At 32.7% G+C, this 22,876-nt stretch overlaps 2 protein-coding genes across 3 annotated transcripts; one reads left to right on the forward strand and one right to left on the reverse strand.

The window, feature by feature from the left end:
* The first annotated feature begins 458 nt into the window (after positions 1-458).
* LOC106356223 (tryptophan synthase beta chain 1) lies at positions 459-21,817 on the forward strand. 2 transcript variants are annotated; one of them, XR_007328878.1, is made up of 6 exons: positions 459-873; positions 5,792-6,157; positions 13,367-13,800; positions 14,794-14,888; positions 14,988-17,644; positions 18,210-21,817. XR_007328878.1 is itself a non-coding variant. In XM_048768865.1 (5 exons), the coding sequence occupies exons 1-5, from the start codon at positions 562-564 to the stop codon at positions 15,173-15,175; spliced, it is 1,395 nt and encodes a 464-aa protein (XP_048624822.1). In that variant the 5' UTR covers positions 459-561; the 3' UTR covers positions 15,176-21,817. The 2 variants fall into 2 exon arrangements, 1 of the variants encoding a protein (XP_048624822.1); XM_048768865.1 differs by having other exon boundaries at positions 14,988-21,817.
* On the reverse strand, positions 18,291-19,289 carry LOC106355068. Its single transcript, XM_048767636.1, has 2 exons — positions 19,248-19,289; positions 18,291-19,175 (listed from the first exon to the last, which is right to left on the reverse strand). Exons 1-2 carry the CDS (start codon positions 19,287-19,289, stop codon positions 18,291-18,293), a joined length of 927 nt encoding a protein of 308 aa, XP_048623593.1.
* Positions 21,818-22,876: the final 1,059 nt, after the last annotated feature.

A 22,876-nucleotide genomic window follows, 5' to 3' on the forward strand; every position in this document is an offset into this window, starting at 1 on the left:
ATATCCGGATCCGGATCCGGATCCGTCAAAATAATTAAAAATAATTTTTTTAACAAAAATACTAATTTTTTTAACAAAAAATACTAATTTTTTTAACAAAAAATACTATTTTTTTTTTAATATAATACATAAATTAAGTATTTATAAATATATTTATATATGTTTATAATATTGTAAAAACTAAAATATAATATTATAAGATTAATTCATGTATAAATATTAATATATCAAATATAAATATTAATAAAATTTAAAAATTTAATGTATTATAAAAATACGGATCCGGATCCGGATATCCGGACCTAAAAATTAAGATATCCGGATCCGGATTCGGTTTGCACGGATCCAAGATTTTACTATCCGGATTCGGATCCGGGCACCCCGGATATCCTATTTTCGGAGCGGATCCGGAACAGATCTCGGATCGAATCCGGATCTCGGATAATAAGTCCCAGGCCTAACTCCTACACTATAAAAAAAGAACTCGTCAACACAAAGGTTTAACAAAAGTCACAAATAATTAAACATTACTGTTTAATTTCCACATAAACAAAAGAGATTATGTCTTGGACTAAAATACAAGTACGAGGGCAGCCAGTTCCTAGGGTTCCGGCAAGAAACCACCGTATGATAAACTCTTTTGTTTGTGGAGTTTCTATCAAAAGTCACCACCGTGTAAGCAATGTACTCCGTACGAATGGTTCACCGTTGGGGTCTGTCCCCATAAGAACAACCGAGAGCCAGTTCCTTCGTGGTGACGTTAACGGTAGATTCGGGAGGTTCGGTGGAAAGTTTGTACCGGAGACATTGATGTCTCTCCTGAGAGATCTTGAAGACGAATTTAATTTTGTTTTGAGCGATCACGAATTTCAGGTTGGCCTTTCTCATGCGGTTATTGATTAGGCTAATCTCAATATATGTAACGTAACTCAGCAACTCTATTTCATTAAAGATCAGTGTTTTGCAAGGCTAAATGGCTAATACATCACTTGGCACTACATACTGTAACCAATTAGGTCACTGGAAGCGATCGGAAGATTATATAAGTCATTCTCCATGCTTTTTTTTTCATACTCCACGCTGTGGTCATATGAATATTGAAAATGAGATCTTTTGTCAATTACCAAATTCATATATTTTTTAAAAACATTACACACTGCAAATCTAAACAAATTATTTTGTTATTTATGGAACACATATTTTCTATAAGGAAATTAATGGATAAAATGAATGAGAAAAAGTAGACAATTTGATCTTTAAGTTATAAAGATAACTAGATTGTTATCTGAGACTCGAGAGCTCGGATTTTTTTTTTATAAACTTATAATTTTAATGAAAAATATTTGAAACTCTTGCTTATATTATTGATCTATTTGTTTTATTTTTTGGTATACACATTTTATTTTCTTTGGAATAAAATTATTGGATTTTAATATAATATATAGGCTCAGTTTATTAATTTATATAATTTATTGTATTACAATATAAAATTAAATAAAACTTTTCCTGAAACAAAAAAAAATGATTTATATATTTAATCCATCTCTCATTAGTTTTAGTTTCTTTTTTGATTGGTTTTATAATTGAAATGAGTTAATCCATTTATTTAACCTGCGTTACTTAAAGTTTCTTTTAGTATTATAACCGGAATGAGATAATATTTGATTTAACTCGTTTCGTATGGTCTAGATATTTTATATATTTGATGAAAATCTTTGTAATTGTAAAAACATCAGTTGTGATTTGACCAACCACAATAAATAAACTTAGTTTTTGTCAAGTTGAACGGATAGTGCTCTATTTATACTATTTTACTAGGTGTTTTGCCCGCACATCATAATCATCTTACGAATACTTATTATTTTATGTCTTATTAATCCAAAAATCGGCATTATAAAACTCTAATTAGTGAACATGTTGAAGGAAAAAAATTATGGTAAATTATTTGTTCCTAAAAATTTATACTAGTTATGTTGAAATTTTAGTCAAATTATTGAAAGGTAGATCCCACTTTTTTCTTCTAAATTCCCCATGGAGGAATGAATTTATAAGAAAAAATTTCCCTATGCAATTTTGATAAATAACAAATTGAACAAAAATTCATATTTTTTTTTATTTTTTCAATTCCTCAAATGAACTTTTTTTTTTTCATTTTTTCATTCTTCTAATGGTTACCAACTGACGCTATAGTGTTTCACGGATTAAATTTAAACTGGTTTAAAATAAAACCAAGAAAATTTGTTTTGAACTCAGTCACAAGTTAAGTTATTATTTATGATTTTAAATAGTTAAATCAAACATCAAACTATTTATATATGTCAAAAAAACGTTCATCAAACTATGTACTTATTATTGTGTTAAAAGTTTTAAAATACTCATATATTAGAAATAGTTTAGAAAATATCTTTATATAAATATTTTTGTTTGACTAATATTTAATTATAAACTGTTTTATATCTTAGTTTTGAACTTAATAATAAAAAATATTGTTTTCAGATAGCAACACAATATGTATAAGAATTCTCTAAATTTTTAAATATATTTTCACAATTTTATTATATTAGTTTATAATTAATTATTTAGTATAACATATAAATTTAATATTATTAAAATAAAATGTGTGTTTTATTATATATAAAATTTATTACGGGTTTTGTGAAAATTAATAAATACTCAGTTAAAAACTAATAGTAAATCAATGACCTATGTAAAAGTTTAAAACCTAATAAAATATGATAAATAAGAAAATAAAATTTTTTAGTATAACATATAGATTTAAATATTATTAAATCAAAATTCTTTTTTATTATATATACAATTCATTACAGATTGTTTTGTTAAATTAATAACTTAGTGATTCAGCTAAAAATTATTAATAAATCAAAGACTAAGTTAAAATCTAATAAAAACAAGAAAAATAAGCAAAATTGACTAAAATCATGGAAAACATGAAAAATAAGCTAAATCACTTCATAAATAATAGTATAGATTTTAAAAATTAAAATCTAATTATTTAATAAATAAGAATTTAATATTTTCCCTTATAATATTTACTTTCTAAGGAATTAAGTTTATAAAAAATCATAAGCATGATTTTTTTATTGCATACTTAATTAAACTAAATTTTATAAACTGTAAAACTGATTAATATATTTATTGTTTATTTTGCCAATATAATTATATTTGTAATATATAGGATATTATAGTATATTCTTTAATGATTTAAAAAAATAGAGTGAATTTTTAATAAGTTTTGTTTATAATAAATATAAACAAATAAATAAATATGAGAAGATATTATGAATTAGTTATTTTTATAAATTTGAACTTTTAATTAAAAATGGAGGTGGCCATGTTACACTTAATAAATATTTTTAAAAACTAAATATCTAGGCTCATAGTAAGTTCTGTATAGTATTTCTTTTTGATATAATAGATAGAATAATTTAAATAACCTAAATACATAATTTTTATCAACACCTGAAATCACAATCATAGAACAATATGTATTGTTTATAGATCCGAAATCAGCTGCCATTCCAAAAAGACACGAGGACTGGAAACCATATAGTTGGCACTACTATTAGAGCATGATTATCGCATGGATGAATTTCTTAACAATAAAATATCATTATTTCAGTATATTATAAATAAATAATTAAATTTTAATTAAAATTAAATAGCTAAATTAATTAAAAATTGTCAAATGAAGGAAATATGCAAAATTAAATTACAGATATTTCTTACATTTTTTAAATAAAAAATATATCTTATTTTCTTGCGTACTTTTAATTATTTTTTTATATTTAAATAGTTAGAAACCTGATAAAAATCTTATAATAATGACGCTGTTAGTATTGTCATTATCCATCGGAATAAGTACATACCGACACAATACCTCCTTTTCACATAAGAAATCACTAGAGCCTGAGATTTGAATTTTCGGTTTTTGGTTATTTATTTAACTAAATAATGTATTTGTAATATTTGATGTATTATATTCACCAAGTAAATAATTTTTTTGGCATCTTAAACCATCTATTTACGATGAATATTCGATATCATATAAAAATTGAACAAATAGACGTAATTAGAGAATTGTAGACGATATATAAAAACAATGGTTATTAATGTAAAATATGAAGAAATATTATATTATGACTTAGTATGGCATAAAAGATTATAAATTAGTTATACATGTTTAAAGAAAATAAAATGATTTTTTAACTTCTATGAAAAATTTAACATATAAAAAAAGGCGATGAATTAGTCATCAAATTGTAAATAATTTCATAACTTTATTAATAATAAATTATTTATAGTCTTTGTTTTTTGTCAAGATAATTATTAAATGTCCATAACATTAATATGTTAAAAGGCCATATTATGAAAGCCCATGTTGTAACCGTTTTTTTTCGGGAAGTGTAACAAAAAAAATTACATTTAACTCTTCGTTTTGTTTAAGTTTGTGTCGGTAAAAGATTAAAAAAAATCTCTCTATCTTTTTCAATGTTCAATTTGAAGCTTATTATGCGGAAATCATACGCAAATATAGGCAATTGGTTGGAATCTCTATATCTTTATATTCTTATAAATTATAAATTTATTGTTTCCTCTTCTGCAAGCAAATCAATTACCGAAGTAATAGATCAATTGGTTGGAATCAAATCTATTCTTATAATTAGTGTAATTATGGTTACAGTTTCTATATTTAATAGGTACATTAAAGTCAAAGATACGACATTGAAGATATTCTGTTTTGATTAATAGAAGATATTGGATTTTGAGTTTGTATTTATTGATTTGTTTTTTTATAAAGCTTAGAAAATCAACGGGATGATTGGTTGGTTGATACATCATATAAAGATAACGAAAACTATAGGTGGTTTGAATATTGTACATCGATCGATGCATTATGTAAGTTGACTATATAAAACTTGAACATGATCATTTCAAACTAAAGTATAGGTAGGTTATATGCATTTTTTATATTGTAGTTAATATATTTTAAATATTACATAAGTCAAATGATTCACGTTTTCGTAAAAATAAAATTCAAGTTCATTGTTGGGCCGTATTCGTACGTAATAAGCTACATTAAATATGATGTATTTTTAGGTTTATTTAATGACATTAAGTTTAAATTTGATTAAGGAAAACTCATTAATTTAACTGAAAAAGACAAGCATTAAAATAGGTAGGTTTATTTAATGACATTAAGTTTAAATTTGATTAAGGAAAACTCATTAATTTAACCGGAAAAGACAAGCATTAAATATGTAGTTTAATTTAATTCTCAGTGGCATAGGAGTGTAAAGAAATTAGAAAATTTAGGGGTATTTTTTAATGAGTACTTCTCTTTTGATAATAGAGATCAGATTGCCAGCTCACATGATATGACGGGACATTGTGTACAAGGCCCCAGTGGTGTTGCTCACCAAATTTCTCAAAGTTTAATTTAATTTCTCAAAATTTGAGAAACTCTTTAAATCTCAACATATATGTGCCAACATTTTTCTGTATCAACATATTTTCGTATGTACCAAAATATTCTCAAGTTTATATCATTTCTTGTTGTCATGTTCTAGTTCGTTCCAAAGTAGAACGGCTTCAATGTCTTTACTACACGGTTTCTAAATTTTTTGCCGTGTAATCAAAGTCAGAGGTGGTTCAGTTTGTTTTTAGCAACTTTGTAACCCTCAACGTTATTTACATTTTAACAATAAAAAAAAAAAAACTTATTTGCGCATGTAAAACAAAATGACTTATGTGTGCTTTTAATTGTGACCAGGAGGAGCTTACCACAGCATTAAGAGACTACGTTGGAAGAGAAACGCCTCTCTACTTCGCCGGACGTTTAACCGAACACTACAAGAGCATATCTCGAACCATCGGAGATGGACCCGAGATTTACCTGAAAAGGGAAGATCTTAGCCATTGCGGGTCCCATAAAATCAACAATGCTCTCGCTCAAGCGATGATTGCCCGGCGGCTTGGTTGCAGCCGGGTGGTGGCAGCAACAGGAGCCGGTCAGCATGGGGTCGCCACGGCGGCTGCTTGTGCGAAGTTCTCCGTAGAGTGTATTGTTTTCATGGGAACCGCTGATAAAGAAAAACAATTCTCTAATATCCTTTCCATGAAACTGCTTGGTGCTCAGGTAAAACATGTATTTATTATATAATTACACTCATAACGTAGCCGAAACCGGATCCGGTTTTGCAGTATGAACTCTGTTTATTTATTAATAAAATACTTTAGTTTGTTTAGCATATATATATATATATATATATATATTATTTTATTTTTTGGCTAACTGATCCATGAAAAAGTGAGGGGTCCATTCCCTGAACGTTAAAAAAAAATATGAACGTTTATACTATTAAAAAGGAGGATACAAAATCTATCAAGAAATTTAATGTCGGTAATTAACTAGCAATAAAATTATTTATGTAAAAATGAAAAATCCCTGAAAAAAATCAAAACTAAAACTTTTTTTTTCTAAAACGATTGGTTTTATTTCAAACTAGGTTTTTTATCCGTGTGTGCGGGCATAATCATATAAATAATATTTATTATTAAATGGATTATTAATTAATTCAGAGAACAGTTTAATAAGTTATTGGTTATGCTAAGAAAAATAAATTAAATACCAAATAATTCATATTCACTACAAGAAAACATAATCTTAACGAGGGCAGTTTTCCTCGTGAGTTCGTCGTAAAAGAGGCTTTACGACGAATTAGCGAGGAAACACGTTTGCTCGTTACTCATCCGTCGTAACACATATTTCCTCGCCAATTCGTCGTAACTTAGCGAGGAAAATATTTCGTCGTAAAGACAAAGTACATCATTTCGTCGTAAAGACCACGTACATATTCCATGTAAGGAGGTCGCTATATTTTCTCGTAAATACCTCGAAACGAGTTCCTCGTAAACTACACGTAAATACCTTGAAAGTGTTTCCTTGCAAAATACACGTAACTACCACGAAAGTATTTCCTCGTAAAATACTCGTTTATCTTTCCTCGTCATTTCCTCGTAAATGTTTTCTCGTAATATACTCGTTTATTATTTCTCGTCATTTCCTCGTAAGGTTTCCACGTAAATAGGTCGTACATTAGCTACGAATTTACTTCGTTTTTATTATTTTACAGAATTTAAAAATATAATTAAAAAATAATTAAAATTATTTAATTTATTAATAAAATTATAATTTAAAATAAAAATAAATCAATACGAAAATATTTTATATATAAATAAGTTTTGAATTTATAATACAACAACTGGAAAAAAAGAACTAAGGGTCGTTCATCGCCTGGTAGAATTCATCACTCCTCCTCGCAACATCCACCTCGTTATGTATGTCGGATGACTCGCCTCGAATGGGATGTTGTTGTCGCATGTTCCTCAACATGGACTCCCATTCCGGATTTGTGGCCGCTATAACGTCCAAGAAGCCCTCGACTCCACCCATACGAGATTTTGTCGCGGCCAACTCGTTACGCAGCTCAGTGACTTCATCATCCCGTTGCTGACCATAAGACGATGTCGCTCTTGGAACATCATTGACGGTACCAATCCCCAACGTTCGTCCCTTTTTTTAGGGACAACCTTAGAAACAAAAAATAAATATTGTTAGTAAAAATTTAAAGTTATATTAAATGAATAATAAAAAATTAAAATTTTTGAAAATTTACCTCCTCGTAAATCTTATTCACTTCAAGTGTGGATAAGGTGACGGGTAATCCGTCGGTAGACTGCTGGGTCAGCTGGGTCTGGCGGTCTTCAACCCGAGCAACCACGTCGTTGTAGATTTGCTCGGACTTGCCATCTACAAATACGCCCGCCTTGTTCTTGTGGGTCCTCTCGTAAAGTTCCGTAAGAGACGGGAGATGTACCGTCTCTTTGGCCTAAAAAATATTTAAGAAAGTTAGAATAAAAATATATATATTAAAAAATTTATTTAATAAAATATTTAATTACCATTTCCAAACGGACACCGGCGTGGGGTTTTTGGCCTGTAGTGTGAAGCATCGGCTCGTTTCCGTGCTCATCGACCGTGTTACGGGAGTTAGAGCAAGTCTGGGCGATTCTAATGGAATCAGGAAGACGCCAATAACGGATGAGGCCATCCCACACATCCGTGGTGAGCTCAGCGGGTTTGCCACGCTCATACCCCTTCACGATCCAGTCACCCTTCCAGTTGGAGACCGTGTCCAACAAGCGAACTTTCGCCTTCGCGTTAAACTTCTTCCTCACCCTCTCAGTGATCCCCAAGGCCCAATTATATTTTTGCTGTTGGAAAAAATAAATTAACAATTAGTTTTTTAGAAAGTATATATATAAATCATGAAAAATATAAAGTATATATAATTAATTAATAGAAACTTACAGCGTAAATTTTGAACCACGTCTTTCTGACGTAGTGAGGCGTCTTACTCCAGTTCGGATGTGCCATGGAGAAGTAACCTTTGATCGTGTCGGTTACGTCTGATGCAAGACATCCGTCAACCCCCACCTGGAAAATACAAATTTAAAATATAAATGATTTTTTAATGTTATAAAAGAATTTTAAACGAATTAAAAAAAATTAATCCAACATACCACAAAGTTCCATCCGGTCGGTCGGGGTCGATAACTGGTAAACCTTCTCTGCCTGGCAGACGGAGAATGTCCTCTACATTGTACTGCGAGTAAGGAGCACTCGGAGGCACCATCAAATCGGGATGAATATCGGCGGCCATCGGAGGTGCCATCGGAGGAGGCACAGAAGGAGGCATCGTCGGATGAGCCATCGGGGAAGGCACATGAGGAGCCGATGGTGCACTAGAAGAAGTAGACCCAGAGACTCTCTGAGTGTACTGAGTCTCGGGGACAGTCTCCTGACCCGAAGAACCGGGAGCTGAAGAAGAGGCCGGGTCTAAACGACTATCCGGCTCACCGAAGATCTCTCTGTAATGGGCAATAAGTCTTCCTTTTCGAACCTGGGAAAAAAAATAAATTTTTAAAATTAACATTAGCAGTATATTTCTCAACATTATCCACCTAATCAACACTAAATAACATAAAATCCGTAAACCTATCTAAATTCCATATACTAACCACCTAATCTATCCTAAACTAACCAAATTAGAGAGGAATTAGAGAGGCTTACCATTGCTACGAAATGGAGAGAAAGTGGAGAGGAAGTAGAGAGGAAAGAAAGAGTGAACGCTCGGGGGTATATATAAGATTACATATCGTCGCAAATTCCTCGTAAGGTTACGACGAAATAGCGAACAGTTACAAAGGCCCGTGTTTTTCTTTACGAGGAAATTGCGAGGAATCACAAAGGCCCGTGTTTTTATATACGAGGTATTAACGACGATTTTGCTTACGTGGAATTAACGAGCCTTGTTTTCCTATAAATATACCCACAACTCTCATTCTCAAACCACACACAAACTCCCAAATCACACCCTATTTCAAATCACATTCCTCAGCAAAATCCTATTCAAATTATAAATATTTGAAAAAAATAGGAAAAGGAGAAGATATTAGAATTCATGTGGGCGAGACTTACGTATTATAATTGCTGGAAGTCTAGCCACGTGTTAATCTGGTATTTTTCTCCTTTTCTTTTTTTTCTAGTTTTTACACTACGAGGTATTTACGACGATTTCTGCTTACGTGGTGTTTACGACGATTTCTGCTTACGTGGAATTAACGAGTGTTATGTTTAAATCCTTTTACTTGGTGTTTACGACGATTCCTTTTACGTGGTAGTGGTGTTTACGACGATTTCTGCATACATGGAATTAACGAGTGTTATGTTTAAATCCCTAAAATCCGAAACCCCAAACCCCAAACCCCATATTCCTTATTTTCTACTTCATATATTCCAAACCCCATCTTTATTTTTAAATTTCGTCGTTATTTCCTCGTTGGCTTACGTGGTGTTTACGACGATTTCACATACGTGGTATTTACGATGATTTCATCCTACGTGGTGTTTACGACGATTTGCGCTTACGTGGAATTAACGAGCCCCGCGTTCTTTATTTTTATATTTCGTCGTTATTTCTTCGTTGGCTTACGAGTCCTTTACGATAATTTTTGCTTACGTGGAATTAACGAGTGTTATGTTTAAATCCCTAAGATCCGAAACCCCAAACCCCAAACTCCATATTCCTTATTTTCTACTTCATATATTCCAAACCCCATCTTTATTTCCATTCCAAACCACAATTCCCACATTTGCTTATTCATAAAACAAACTCCCACATTACCTTATTCATAAAACAAACCCCACATTACCTTATTCATAAAACAAACTCCCACATCTTATTCATAAAACACACTACACAAAATCAAATACACAATCGGATACATCGACATTCTCGTCATCACTAGAAACATCATCATTTTCATTAAACTCGTCTTCAACAGCTTCGTCTGTGGCATCATCGGTAAGATCTCCGTACTCGTGATTATGCGGATCAATGAGGAGGAGTGTCTCTCACAACCCTTTTGTGCCTAAACAAATTCTTGTTTCTTCAGTAAGGATGGCCAATGGGAAGAAATCGATGGTGACAATCAAACCAACGTGTCTTCCTACCATTCTTCAGTTGAAACGCATCTGTCGTTCCATTACAATATGGACAAGCTAATCTCCCATGTGTAGTCCATCCAGACAACATCCCATAGGCAGGAAAATCACTTATGGTCCACAAAAGCATCGCTCGCATCGTAAAATTCGTATTCGTTGAACAGTCATACGTTCTCACCCTTGTTGACCACAAATCCTTCAACTCTTTTATCAGTGGTTGTAGGAAAACATCCAGGGACCTTTTTGGATGGTTCGGACCAGGTATTAATATGGTCAAGAATAGCAACTCCCATTGCATGCACATCTCCGGTGGCAGGTTGTATGGTGTAAGAAAGACTGGCCACAATGAATATTGTCTCCCTCACATTCCGAACGGACTAAATCCATCTGTGCATAGTCCGAAATACACATTCCGGCTATTGCTAGCGAAATCCGGATGTACTTTGTTGAAATGTTTCCAGGCTCTTGCATCTGATGGATGAGTCATCTCACCATCCGTCTGAGTATGCTCGGCATGCCATCTCATCTTTCCAGCAGTCTGCTCTGATTGATACAATCTTTTCAATCTGTCTGTAATTGGTAGGTACCACATCCTTTGGTACGGTATCCTATTACGTCCCCGTCCTTGCGGCTTGAATCGTGGCTTCTTGCAGAATCGACATTCTTCTAGCTTCTCATCATCTCCCCAATAGATCATGCAGTTGTCGATGCAAACATCTATCATCTCCGAAGGCAACCCAAGACTATAAACCAGTTTCTGAATCTCATAATAAGAATCAGCAGACACATTGTCTTCCGGCAAATACTCTTTAAACAAGTCCGCCCATTCGTTCATGCAACTTTCAGGTAGATTGTGATCAGTTTTAATATTCATCATTCTAGCAGCTAACGACAATTTAGAGAGATCTTCTCTACAACCACTGTAAAGTGGTTGATTCGCCGCGTTTAACATTTCGTAAAACTTTTTTGCATCTATATTAGGTTCTTCATCTTCATCATGAGCTACGAATGCATCAGCTACCATATCATGAACCCTATCATAATCTACCATCTCCTCCTGATGGTAACTATGTTCATTATGCAAATGATGATCAACCGATTCTTTTTCCTGAAAATTGCTATTACTACTACTAGCTTCGTTCTGATCATAATTAAAATCTTCTCCATGTTGAAACCAGATATAGTAATTTGGCGTGAAACCTCTATTTATTAAATGCTTCCAAACATTTTCACGGTTTGCCAGTTTCGAATTGTTGCATTTCCGACAAGGACAGAACATCTTACCACTTTCTTGGGCGAGCGATGTTGAATCTGCTTGATGCATAAATGTCTCCAGGCCCGCAAGGTATTCTTTCGTCACTTTCCCGTTAGCATCTCTATGCATATACATCCATTTTTTCACGTTTTTTGTTGTTGGTGTGTTTAAAATGATGTTCAAACATCCATATTTATAGGAAATTTCGAATCTGGTAGTTGTAATTTTCCTATGAATTTACGACAAAAATTAATTAGGTGGCAAAAAAAAAACGTGTAACACCTACAAAGTTGGTGGATTCAAAATTTCCTCGCTAAATACACGTAAACTATTTCCTCGTAAATAACACGCGAAGTTTACGTCGTATTTACGTGGAAATAGTATTTCCTCGTAAAATACTCGTCAGATTACATCCACTTTACGACGAAACTCTTTTGTCGTTACTTTACGAGGAAATAACGATGACATTAGTTTTCCACGTAAGTTTCTCGTAAAATCGACGTAAATTTACGAGGATTGTTTTTCCTCGTTAAATTTCCTCGTTAAGCATGTGTTTTCTTGTAGTGATTTGACATATTTTTCGTCAAAATGTATATGATTGATAGGGTTAAAATATTTGGAATTAATTGTTTGAATTTTTTTATACTTGATTAGTATTTATGCATGCATCTTACTATTTTAAATGTTTACTTTTATGATTGAAAATATTATTTCTGGATAAAAACAAAAAAATACATATATATATATATATATATATAGAAATTATATCTTTTTTCTTTTAAATAATTTATATTTTGGCCAAATTTTATTACATTAATTTATAATCAATTTATTTATTAAATAAATTTAACTATTTAATAAGAGTTTCAACAATTTTATATGTTATAACTTATAACGTGAGAATTCAAAGCAAAAGAATCACTTTGCAACTAATAATATAGATCATTAGTTATCTTTTACCTTTTTATGGTTGAAAAATATTATTTTTAAATAACAACGTAATATAAATATATAAATTATCTTTTTATTTATCTTTAAACATGTTTTATTTTTGGCCCAATTTATTTTATTAATTTATAATATAGTAAAATCATAATCAAACTATTAAAAATAAAATTTTATATGTATATTTCATGTGTAAAACTATTATCCAAACATTCATAAAACAAAATAGTAATGTCATGGTCAACCTATATTAAACATTAAATTGACATACGCTAGTTAACAAATCTGACTTATCACTTTTCAAAACTAATCACATAATTTATTTGAAGTTTAATATGTTTATACTGAATTAATATTGTTATTTATAAATTTTAAATAAATCTAATTATTCATTAATAAGGGGTAAACAATGATTTTAACCATTTTAACTTTTAACGTGTGAGTGTGAATGCAAAAAAGTTACTTTGGAAATAACAGTATATATAAATCTCTCCAAAAAAAAGTTCACATATATGGAACACAAAACTGTTTTTTGGTCAAACTGAACATAAAATTTGTTTGTATATGGATTCTAATAGGTGAAATCAGTGGAAGGAACGTTTAAAGATGCGAGTTCAGAGGCAATTCGAAATTGGGTTGGAAACCTAGAAACCACATACTACTTATCCGGGACAGTGGTAGGACCACACCCGAGTCCATTAATGGTACGCGAGTTTCAATCCGTGATTGGGAAAGAGACAAGAAGACAAGCAAACCAACTATGGGGTGGTAAGCCTGATGTGTTGGTGGCTTGTGTGGGGAGTGGCTCAAACGCATTAGGATTGTTCCATGAGTTTGTTGGGGATGAGGATGTGCGACTGGTCGGGATCGAGGCTGCAGGATTGGGTTTGGATTCAGGGAAACATTCAGCTACTTTGGCTGTTGGAGATGTTGGTGTGTACCATGGCTCCATGAGCTACTTGTTGCAAGATGATGAAGGACAGATACTTAAACCACACTCCGTAGGAGTAGGGTAAGTGGTTAAATTATGTTATATATATGTTTTCTTAAACAATGCTCAAACTATTATGGAAGAGTTAATAAGCGATTGTTAGATCATTTATTATAATTTACTTTATTCATTTTTAAAAGATATATGTTTTAGAGTTTTCATATATATTAAGAAAGCATAATAAATTTTGATTATAAATAGATTACTTTTTTTGGATTAGTTATTTCTCACAACTTTTATCTAATCAAAATTTGATAAGCACAATTATTTTTTTAAAGTTTTATAATTTATTATCTTACTAATAAAAAAGCATCAAAATATAGATTATTTTGAAACGGAGAAAGTATTAGATAATTAAAATTTAATTAAAAAGTAAAAAAACATGTAGGTAATTAACATATTGGACAGTTCTAAAAGTTCTTTTCTAGGAAATTTGTAGTACCTTTCTCACTTATTTTCTTAAACTTATCCTCGTCCAAGTGATGTGATGAAGATGCACTAACTACAATTTAGTGATAATAAAAAAATTAAAATAAAAATTAATCTTGTAAGAAAGATGAACTACATAAATTACAATAATTGATTTCCTTTTATCTCTCTATAGATAAATTAGTATATAGCTAGAGCACGACATAGATAAATATAATTGCTTGGCACAAGTTAAGTCTTTAGTATCGCATCTTTACCACGTAGTCATTGAGGTTGATAGATGCATACCAATATTTCAATATTATGTGAAATATTGTACTGGTATTTTTCGTTTTGTACGTTTAAGGTTACCTGCGCAGCTGCGCCTCTGTTTATCACAAAATAGGTTTACACGTTTATCACATGCAACTCACCTCTCGTTATTGGTTATGAACCGGTCTGGTTAAACCTAATTTTTGCCTGGCCGGATCCAAATCCAAAACTGTGTTTATCTTAGGTTGGATAGCCATTTTTGGTTATAATTTTTGCATAACCAAATTAATTATGTGAAATACTAAGCCTCTTGTATGCTTTGATTGGTTGCAGGTTAGAGTATCCCGGAGTTGGACCAGAAATTAGCTTTCTCAAAGAAACCGGAAGAGCAGAGTTCTACACAGCAACAGACCAAGAAGCCATTCAAGGTATCTCTCTATTTATATATATTACATACTACCGATGCTCTTTTTTTTAATTCTTACACGAATTTTATTCACGAAATTTCTATCTTCACGATTGTATAGCGTGCAGGCTATTGAGCAGATTGGAAGGAATAATCCCAGCATTAGAACCGTCTCATGCGCTGGCGTTCCTTGACAAACTTGTTCCTACTCTACGCGATGGTGCCAAAGTGGTAGTGAATTGCAGTGGCCGTGGTGACAAAGATCTAGACACTCTCATCCAACGAGGCTTGCCCTCTTCTCTTTGTTGACTCACCAAGATGCAATCACAACCAGCACTATGAATCGCGGAGATGCCAAGGAATGAATCAATAAGCCCACCACCAGTCATAGGAAACTCTTGTTTCATTGTAGCGATGATGTTCTTTGTCAAGGTAGGAGTGGAGGAAGTAAGAATTATGTCATCGACATAGAGGAGCAGGTACGCAAGATCACTTCCATTCCTGTAAACAAACAAAGAAGCATCGCTTTTGCTTTGCTTAAAGCCTTGATTAGTGATAAAGTTGACAAAGCGAGCATTCCAAGCACGAGGCGCCTGTTTCAAACCATAAATGGATCGATTCAGCTTGCAAACATAATCAGGATGATCTTTGCTGACAATACCCGGGGGCTGGAACATGTACACTGTCTCATCAAGAGTACCATGGAGGAAGGCGTTTTGCACGTCTAGCTGGTGCACTGGCCATGCATTGGCTAGCGCCACATGAAGAACACATCGGATGGTTGCAGGTTTTACAACAGGGCTGAACGTCTCTGTAAAATCAACTCCTTCTTCCTGTGACTTGCCATTAGCGACCAACCTAGATTTATGACACTTGAAATTCCCATGAGCATCATATTTATGTTTATACAACCAGAGACAACGGATGATATTAGCATTCTTAGGTCGAGGCACCAAATCATAAGTACCACTCTTAATAATGGCATCATACTCACATGTCATAGATGGTGTCCAATTGGGATCAGTAAGGGCGTGTTTGTAGCTTTTTGGAAGAGGAGATTGAGTCTGAGACAAAAGGGAGATGATTTGTTTTGGCTTATGGATACCATGCATTGATCTTGTGGTCATCGAATGTCTAGGAGCCTCAGGGACCGCGGGTACAGTTTGAGTTGACTGATTCGATGAAGAAGGAGCAGCTGGAGAAGTGGGTGTCACAGCTGGAGCTGTAAGGATGCTTTTAAATATTGGAGAGACATCCATATCAGCATTAAGAAAGTCGTATTCAGTCTCCGAGATTGAAGTGGAGTCTTGATACGGGAAGCACGTTTCATCAAAGGTGACGTTACGTGAGATAATAATCTTTTTGGACTCAAGATCAAGGCATCTGTAGCCTCAGTGAAAATGAGGGTAGCCAAGGAAGATGCATCTTGAGGAACGAGGAGAAAGCTTTGAAAGATTAGCATGGTTTTTATTTGGATAACAGAGGCAGCCGAAAACTCTGAGATGAGAATAAGAAACTGGCTTCTTGAAGAGGACAGAGTAAGGTATCTGGTTGTTAATGGCTTTGGATGGTAAAAGGTTTAAGATATGAACAGAGGCATTGAGAGCCTCAACCCAATAAGTGGAAGGAAGTTTGGCTTGAAAAAGAAGAGTTCGAACAGAGTTGTTTATTGTACGTATCATCCTTTCGGATCGTCCATTTTGTTGGGACGTATACGGACAGGAGAATCGAAAATTAATCCCTTGTTCTGCAAAAAAATTATGAAACTTTGAGTTGTTATACTCTGTTCCATTGTCACATTGCAAGGATTGAATTTTCGTTTTGAAGTGTGTTTCAACATATTTGAAAAAGAGATGAAATGTTGAAAACACTTCCTCCTTGGAGTTGAGGGGATAAACCCATAAAAATGAGAGAATTGATCCAAGAAGAGGACATAATATCATTTTCCACTTAAACTGAGGACAGTAGATGTCCATAAGTCAGAGTGAATGATTTGAAAAGGTGCAGTGACAGATGAATCAGAAGAATAAATAGGCAATTTTATTTGTTTTCCAAGTTGACAAGCATTGCAAACTGGAGAAAGATCATGTTTATTACAAGATAAAAGCTTAGAAGATAATAAAGACGAAAGAGATTGATTGCTCAAATGAGCTAAACGACGATGCCAAGTGTTTGAGGTGGTGGTGAGGAAAGCTGAATGCCCAGTAGTGAGCTTATTTGAAGAAGAAAACACTGGATACAGATCACCCGTACTGTCACTGCGGAGAATCGTCCGACGAGTTTGAAGATCCTTCACAGAAAAACCATAAGGATCAAACTCAATGGAAACAGAGTTATCTCTGGTAAATTTATGAACAGAGATTAAATTTTTGATAATAGAGGGAGTTACTAAGATGGAAGAGAGATTTAAAGGACGAGAATTTGAAGGAAAAGAAAAGAACCCCGTTTTGGTTATTGGAATTTTGACCCCATTGGCAACTGTGACTGTGTGTTTGGTGCCATTATTAAGAACAGACTGTAGATTACCTGGGTTGTTTACTAAGTGAGCAGTGGCGCCAGAGTCCATATACCATTGATGATCAGATGGATCCATTAACGTCATGGTGTTGAATGCAGAGGCAAAGTCTGTAGTCGGAACTGCAGCGACGAGATGATTGTTCTGACCCTGCGCCGCAGGTTTTAAATGTCGTGTGGCGAGGATTGGCGAAAGGAGGCTCGACACTCGCCACTCGCCATGGCGTTTCATGGCGATCGCATCGCGTATCAGCCGCTCAAAAGGTACCTTCTATTCCTAATACCATAAATTATATGAAACTTTGAAAAAAAACATAGTAAACATAATTTAAAAAGAATGTTAAGCTACGTATATAATACAAACTAGGTACATAAACATATAAGGTTCTTAACACAAGCTAAGAAAATAACCTCTAACAAACAAAATGAATGATGCGTGATATATAAGAGGTTTGCGTGAATAGAGAAGGTATGTGATAAAGAAGATATGACACTATGAGCCTTATATGTGATCAACATGATGTGGTAAACACTAAAACTTTAACTAACAAAACAAACCGATAAAGTAAAGAAGAGCTTATGCCATCAGTAGCTTAGAGAAAGCAAGAGAACTTGTGAAAAAGTAAGGGGGAAGTAATTCTATTATATAGTACATTCACTTAGGGTTTTTACTTTTTAGATGGATTAGGGCATTCGGTTAGAGTATATTTAGAGGATATTTAGAGTATAATACACTTATATGCTATTTTACTTATTTTGAAACCAAAATTTTGTTAACGGTTTGATTATCAACAACGTAGCGACGCAATGATCGACTCAGTGTATACAGGTGTAGCGAGGTAAGGCGGTCGACTCTCGTACCTCGCTTAGCATTGGGGTCCTGAGTCGTTTTGGAGGTCGCCTCAGGTCGCTACTCGCCATGGCGAGCGAAGCGGTCGCCTTTTAAAACCAAGCCCTGCGGCTGAGCCTGAAGCATCTGTTGGTTGATAGCAGGACGAGGACCAAGAATGCCTTGATTGTTGAATTGTTGCTGGGGTATCCATTGTCCTGGTTGTTGATTATTCCACATCTGATATCCAGCAGGCCAGAAGGGAACGCCCCATTGGTTGTACATTGGTCGTTGTTGATTGTTGTTGTGTCGTCCACGACCTCTGTAGTTGTTGCATTTGGAACCTCTGTTATTGAAGAATCGCTGCTGTTGTTGAGGTTGATGATCAGATCGCTGAGTCGGAGTCGAAGACGAGACGTTGAGGACCTTGTCAGATGAGGCGGAGTCCTTGACAACAGAGGATTTCTTTCCCTTGTTAAGCTTTTCTTCTTCAAGGATGAGCATCGAACGAGCTTGTTCAAAAGTAGGGAAAGGTTGACGATGCATGATCACATTGATGATGTTGTCAAACTTGTCGCTCAAGCCATTGATCATGTAGGTGACAAGAGTTCTTTCTGAAACTGGTGCATCAACGTTAGCAAGCAGATCAGCCGTGGACTTGAGATCTTGAGAATAGGCATGGATCGTCTGGTCTCCAATGACCTTGGTACGCAGATCGTGATCGAGCTGAATAGCACGGGCCTCTTTGTTGTCCCTGAAGAAGTTCTCGATGCGAGTCCAGATTTCCCGAGAAGTACCTCCAGTTTTGAAAGTACTTTTGAAGAGATTCTTCGAGAGAGTCCCGTAGAGCCACAATTTGACCAACCCGTCACGTTTAGACCACTGTTGATCGTTATCATCCGTTGGAAGCAGCGTGCCGTCAAGGTGACCAGCAACATCGAAACTCTGGCAGTGAGTGAGGAAGAGCTATCTCCAGGCGTCATAGTTGTGATCATCAATATCTAGAATGATGGGGATATGATTTTTGATGTTGTTAACACCGTACGCACGTTCAAGAGCAGTGGCGACAGGAGCAACCATGGTGGATGAGAGTAAGAAACAGAGAAAGAGCGAAGAAGATTTGAGAAAAAGAGAAGAAGATGAGAATTATAGGTTCAGGATCGATGAACCCTCTGATACCATGAAAGTGGGAAATTTCTCCTTTATTGATTTACAGATTTACATTGGTTTATATACACAAGATTGTTCCAAGATATGATAAGAACAATCCCAAAAATATAGGAACGTAAATCAGAATATTCTACAAAGTCTAACAACTATGAATGAAATAATACATCAATCATTATCTAATTTCGAACTATCAGTCTACCGGTGACCAGGGATGCTCACGAATCGGGTATCCAGATTTAGGGAAGTATTCAATTGGATCTATTTTGTTCGAATAATCAGTTATACGACCTGATTCGATCTGTAGCCACAGGATATTTGATGTCCCGAATATTTGGAAAATTGTAAAGTTTAACCCGGATATCCGATTCGATCTGTTAAAAAAATTTAAAATTAAAAAAAAAATCCAAATAATAGAAAGTAATAATATTTTATTACAAAAAGAAAATTTATTTAATTTTGAAAGTTTAATAACTAATATAATAAATTTAGCAACTAAAATATTGTAAAACTTATATAAAATATAATTTTTAGATAATTTATATATATATATATAATTCTTTAAATATATGTATATATATGCATATACCGGATCGGATATCATTTTTAAAAAAAATATTAGTATTTGTGATTTTTTCATTTCTTATGGATATTAAATATTAGTATTTGCCTTCGTTCGTAGAGTTACATATATCCGGATTTTTCAGTTTGAATCGAAATAAATAATGAAATGAATCAAAATTTACGGATATTTTAACGTAAATTTTCGAATGACTTTCTTGATATTTATCAGTTTTAATTAATTAATATTTTAAATGTTAAAATTTTGGGGTTTTTTGAAAACCATTAAAATGTGTTCCTAATAAGGCCAAAAAATCTCTTAATAAGAGCATTTCCAATGTATATTTTCTTCTAAAATAAAGATCTTTATTATAAAGTTGGTTTTACTTTAATGTATGATTTTATAATAGAGTTCTCCTATTTTAGATAAAAAAAAAATATAGAGGAATACTACTTAGAAACTCGTCCGATTAACCTTTGATTGTCTATAAATAGAAGGATAAAGGAATGTTATAAAATTATAAAAATAAAAATTAAGAGAGTCGTGTTTATAGGATCAATACATTATTAAGTTTCTCCCCAAATCTTTTAATATTAAAGTGATTACTTTTTTTCTAAAAAAACAAGAGAGAATAAAGGTTTCTTTCTCAAGATCATCTCCAAAACTATTCTATTTTACGCTTTAAAACAAAATTTAGAGTACATCCTTTTATATTTTTATAATAGAATTTAAAACGAGATTACCCCAAAAAAGTGAATAATTTATTTATTTTTACTTCAAAATAAAAAAAAAAGTCTAGAGAAAAATCAATTCCATTATAAAATTACAATATTTTTGTAAAAAAAGTTTGACTAATACATTGAAAATATTTTAAGAGCTCACCAACGTTCAGTTTTTCAAAACTGAGTATCTTAAACTTTTAAATTAACTAGATCATTTTTCGTGCTACATGCGGATTATGGTTTTGAATTTGTTATATTTGCTAATTTCTAATTTGTATGTGAATTCTTACCTTTTACTATATTTATTTTCATTTAAAGTCTTTTTATGCGCTACATGCGGATTCTGGTTTTGAAATTGTTATATTTTCTAATTTCTAGTTTGTATATGAATTCTTAGCTTTTATATTGTATTTATTTTAATTTAAATGTGAAATATACCTTTTGTTTGATTATTTGCAAGTGATTATTTTTGGGGTATTTACTGATTCATTTATTTATTCATTGAAATTTTTTTTTCCATTGTAGTACAAAATTTATGGTATTGTAACGATGATATTATATGAAGCCAAAAATAATTACACGATTAACACAATAAATATGAAGAAAGTAAATTGTGGTTATATTTTTTCTTTTATGTTGTTGAATTCTGCGCATCCTTATATGATGTGATGTAAATTGTAATCATACTTTTTGTTCTATTTCTATCTTTAATTCGTATTTGATTCTTCTAAAAAGGTATATAAACTTAGTATGCTATTTTTAGATATGGATTGAGTCATTTTAGTTGGAAAAAAATCTCCAGTAACATTTGAAAGTATTGTTGCAAGTTTATGTCAACGTATTAAAATCAACTTTTTGAACACCGGTATAAGGATTGAGACCATTATAATCTTGGGAGAGTCCATATAAGAACACACCTCCTTGATAATCTTGGGAGAGTCCATATAAAATAGAATTTACACTGGAATGCACCGGAAGACACCTCCTTGATAATCTTGTTAATCGTAAATAAATATAATTTCTAAATAAATATACGGATTGAGTCATTCAAGTAGGAAGACACCTCCTTGATAATCTCATCGTGCCTATACGAAAACAAAAAAAAGACATGCATCTGTTTTAGCATCGTATCAAAAGAGTATGATCACAGTAGGAAATGAAAAATGAATAGCTAGTTCACCTTATTACGTACAGTATCAAATCATTTGCTTGACACTAAGGGTGGAAGCAAGAAGAGCGTGCTCACGGATTTGGCCGCCCTTATAGATACCAGCTTCAAACCACAAATGCACAATCATCCTTGGAGGTTCCACTAATCTTGTTCTTGAGGAAATCACAGTGTCCTGGATACCACGCTCACGCTCAGCCTTGAGTTTGTCCAACACCCAAGTAAAACAATTACAATATATGAAATTAACAGCTTACCACATCATCATTCATGGATGGGTGTAATTCTTCAATCTGAGTACAAAACAATTATCTTTATACCCATCCATGAATGATGATGTGGTAAGCTGTTAATTTCATATATTTGGGCCTCGCAAATTCTGTATTCTTAAGATAAATTCTAGAATTCTTATTCAGTTTTTTTTTCCTAAAAAAATTTATTATTTCTACTTTTCCTGATATATCACAAAATTTAGTAGGAATGGTTTGAATGCTATGCAGATAGCTTGCAGAATATATATTCATACTAGGATAAAACATGCGCCTTGCGCATGGTGAGTTTATTTGTATATATTATCGATAATTTTTTGTAGATTTTATCATTTTATGTATACATATATAATATATTTTGTTGTTATTATATAATTTCTTTCCGATGGACTGGATCAATTTTTATTAAAAAATTATGGAATTAAACTATAATTAATATATCATGAGTTGATCGGATTAAACAATAAACAAATTATGAAACAAAAACCTTATTTTTTCCACCAAAGACATTATTGAAAAAAATGAACAATACTGTTTTCACAGTTGAATTATTTTGACATTTATCTTCCATATGGTTTTGAAAGGTTTCAGATCAATCATCGAATTGATACATGTCATTTTAATGTTTTTAGTCGTATGCTTAAGGAAAACTTATATTTTTGTAATTTAAAGTCGTTTAAAAAAATTCAAAATGTAACCTATAAGAAAAATATAACATATAAGAAAAATATAACATATAAGGTTTCTTTATTTTTGTAATTTAAAGTCGTTTAAAAAAA

The sequence above is a fragment of the Brassica napus genome, chromosome C9 (genome assembly GCF_020379485.1).
Source record: "Brassica napus cultivar Da-Ae chromosome C9, Da-Ae, whole genome shotgun sequence".
NCBI lineage: Eukaryota > Viridiplantae > Streptophyta > Magnoliopsida > Brassicales > Brassicaceae > Brassica > Brassica napus.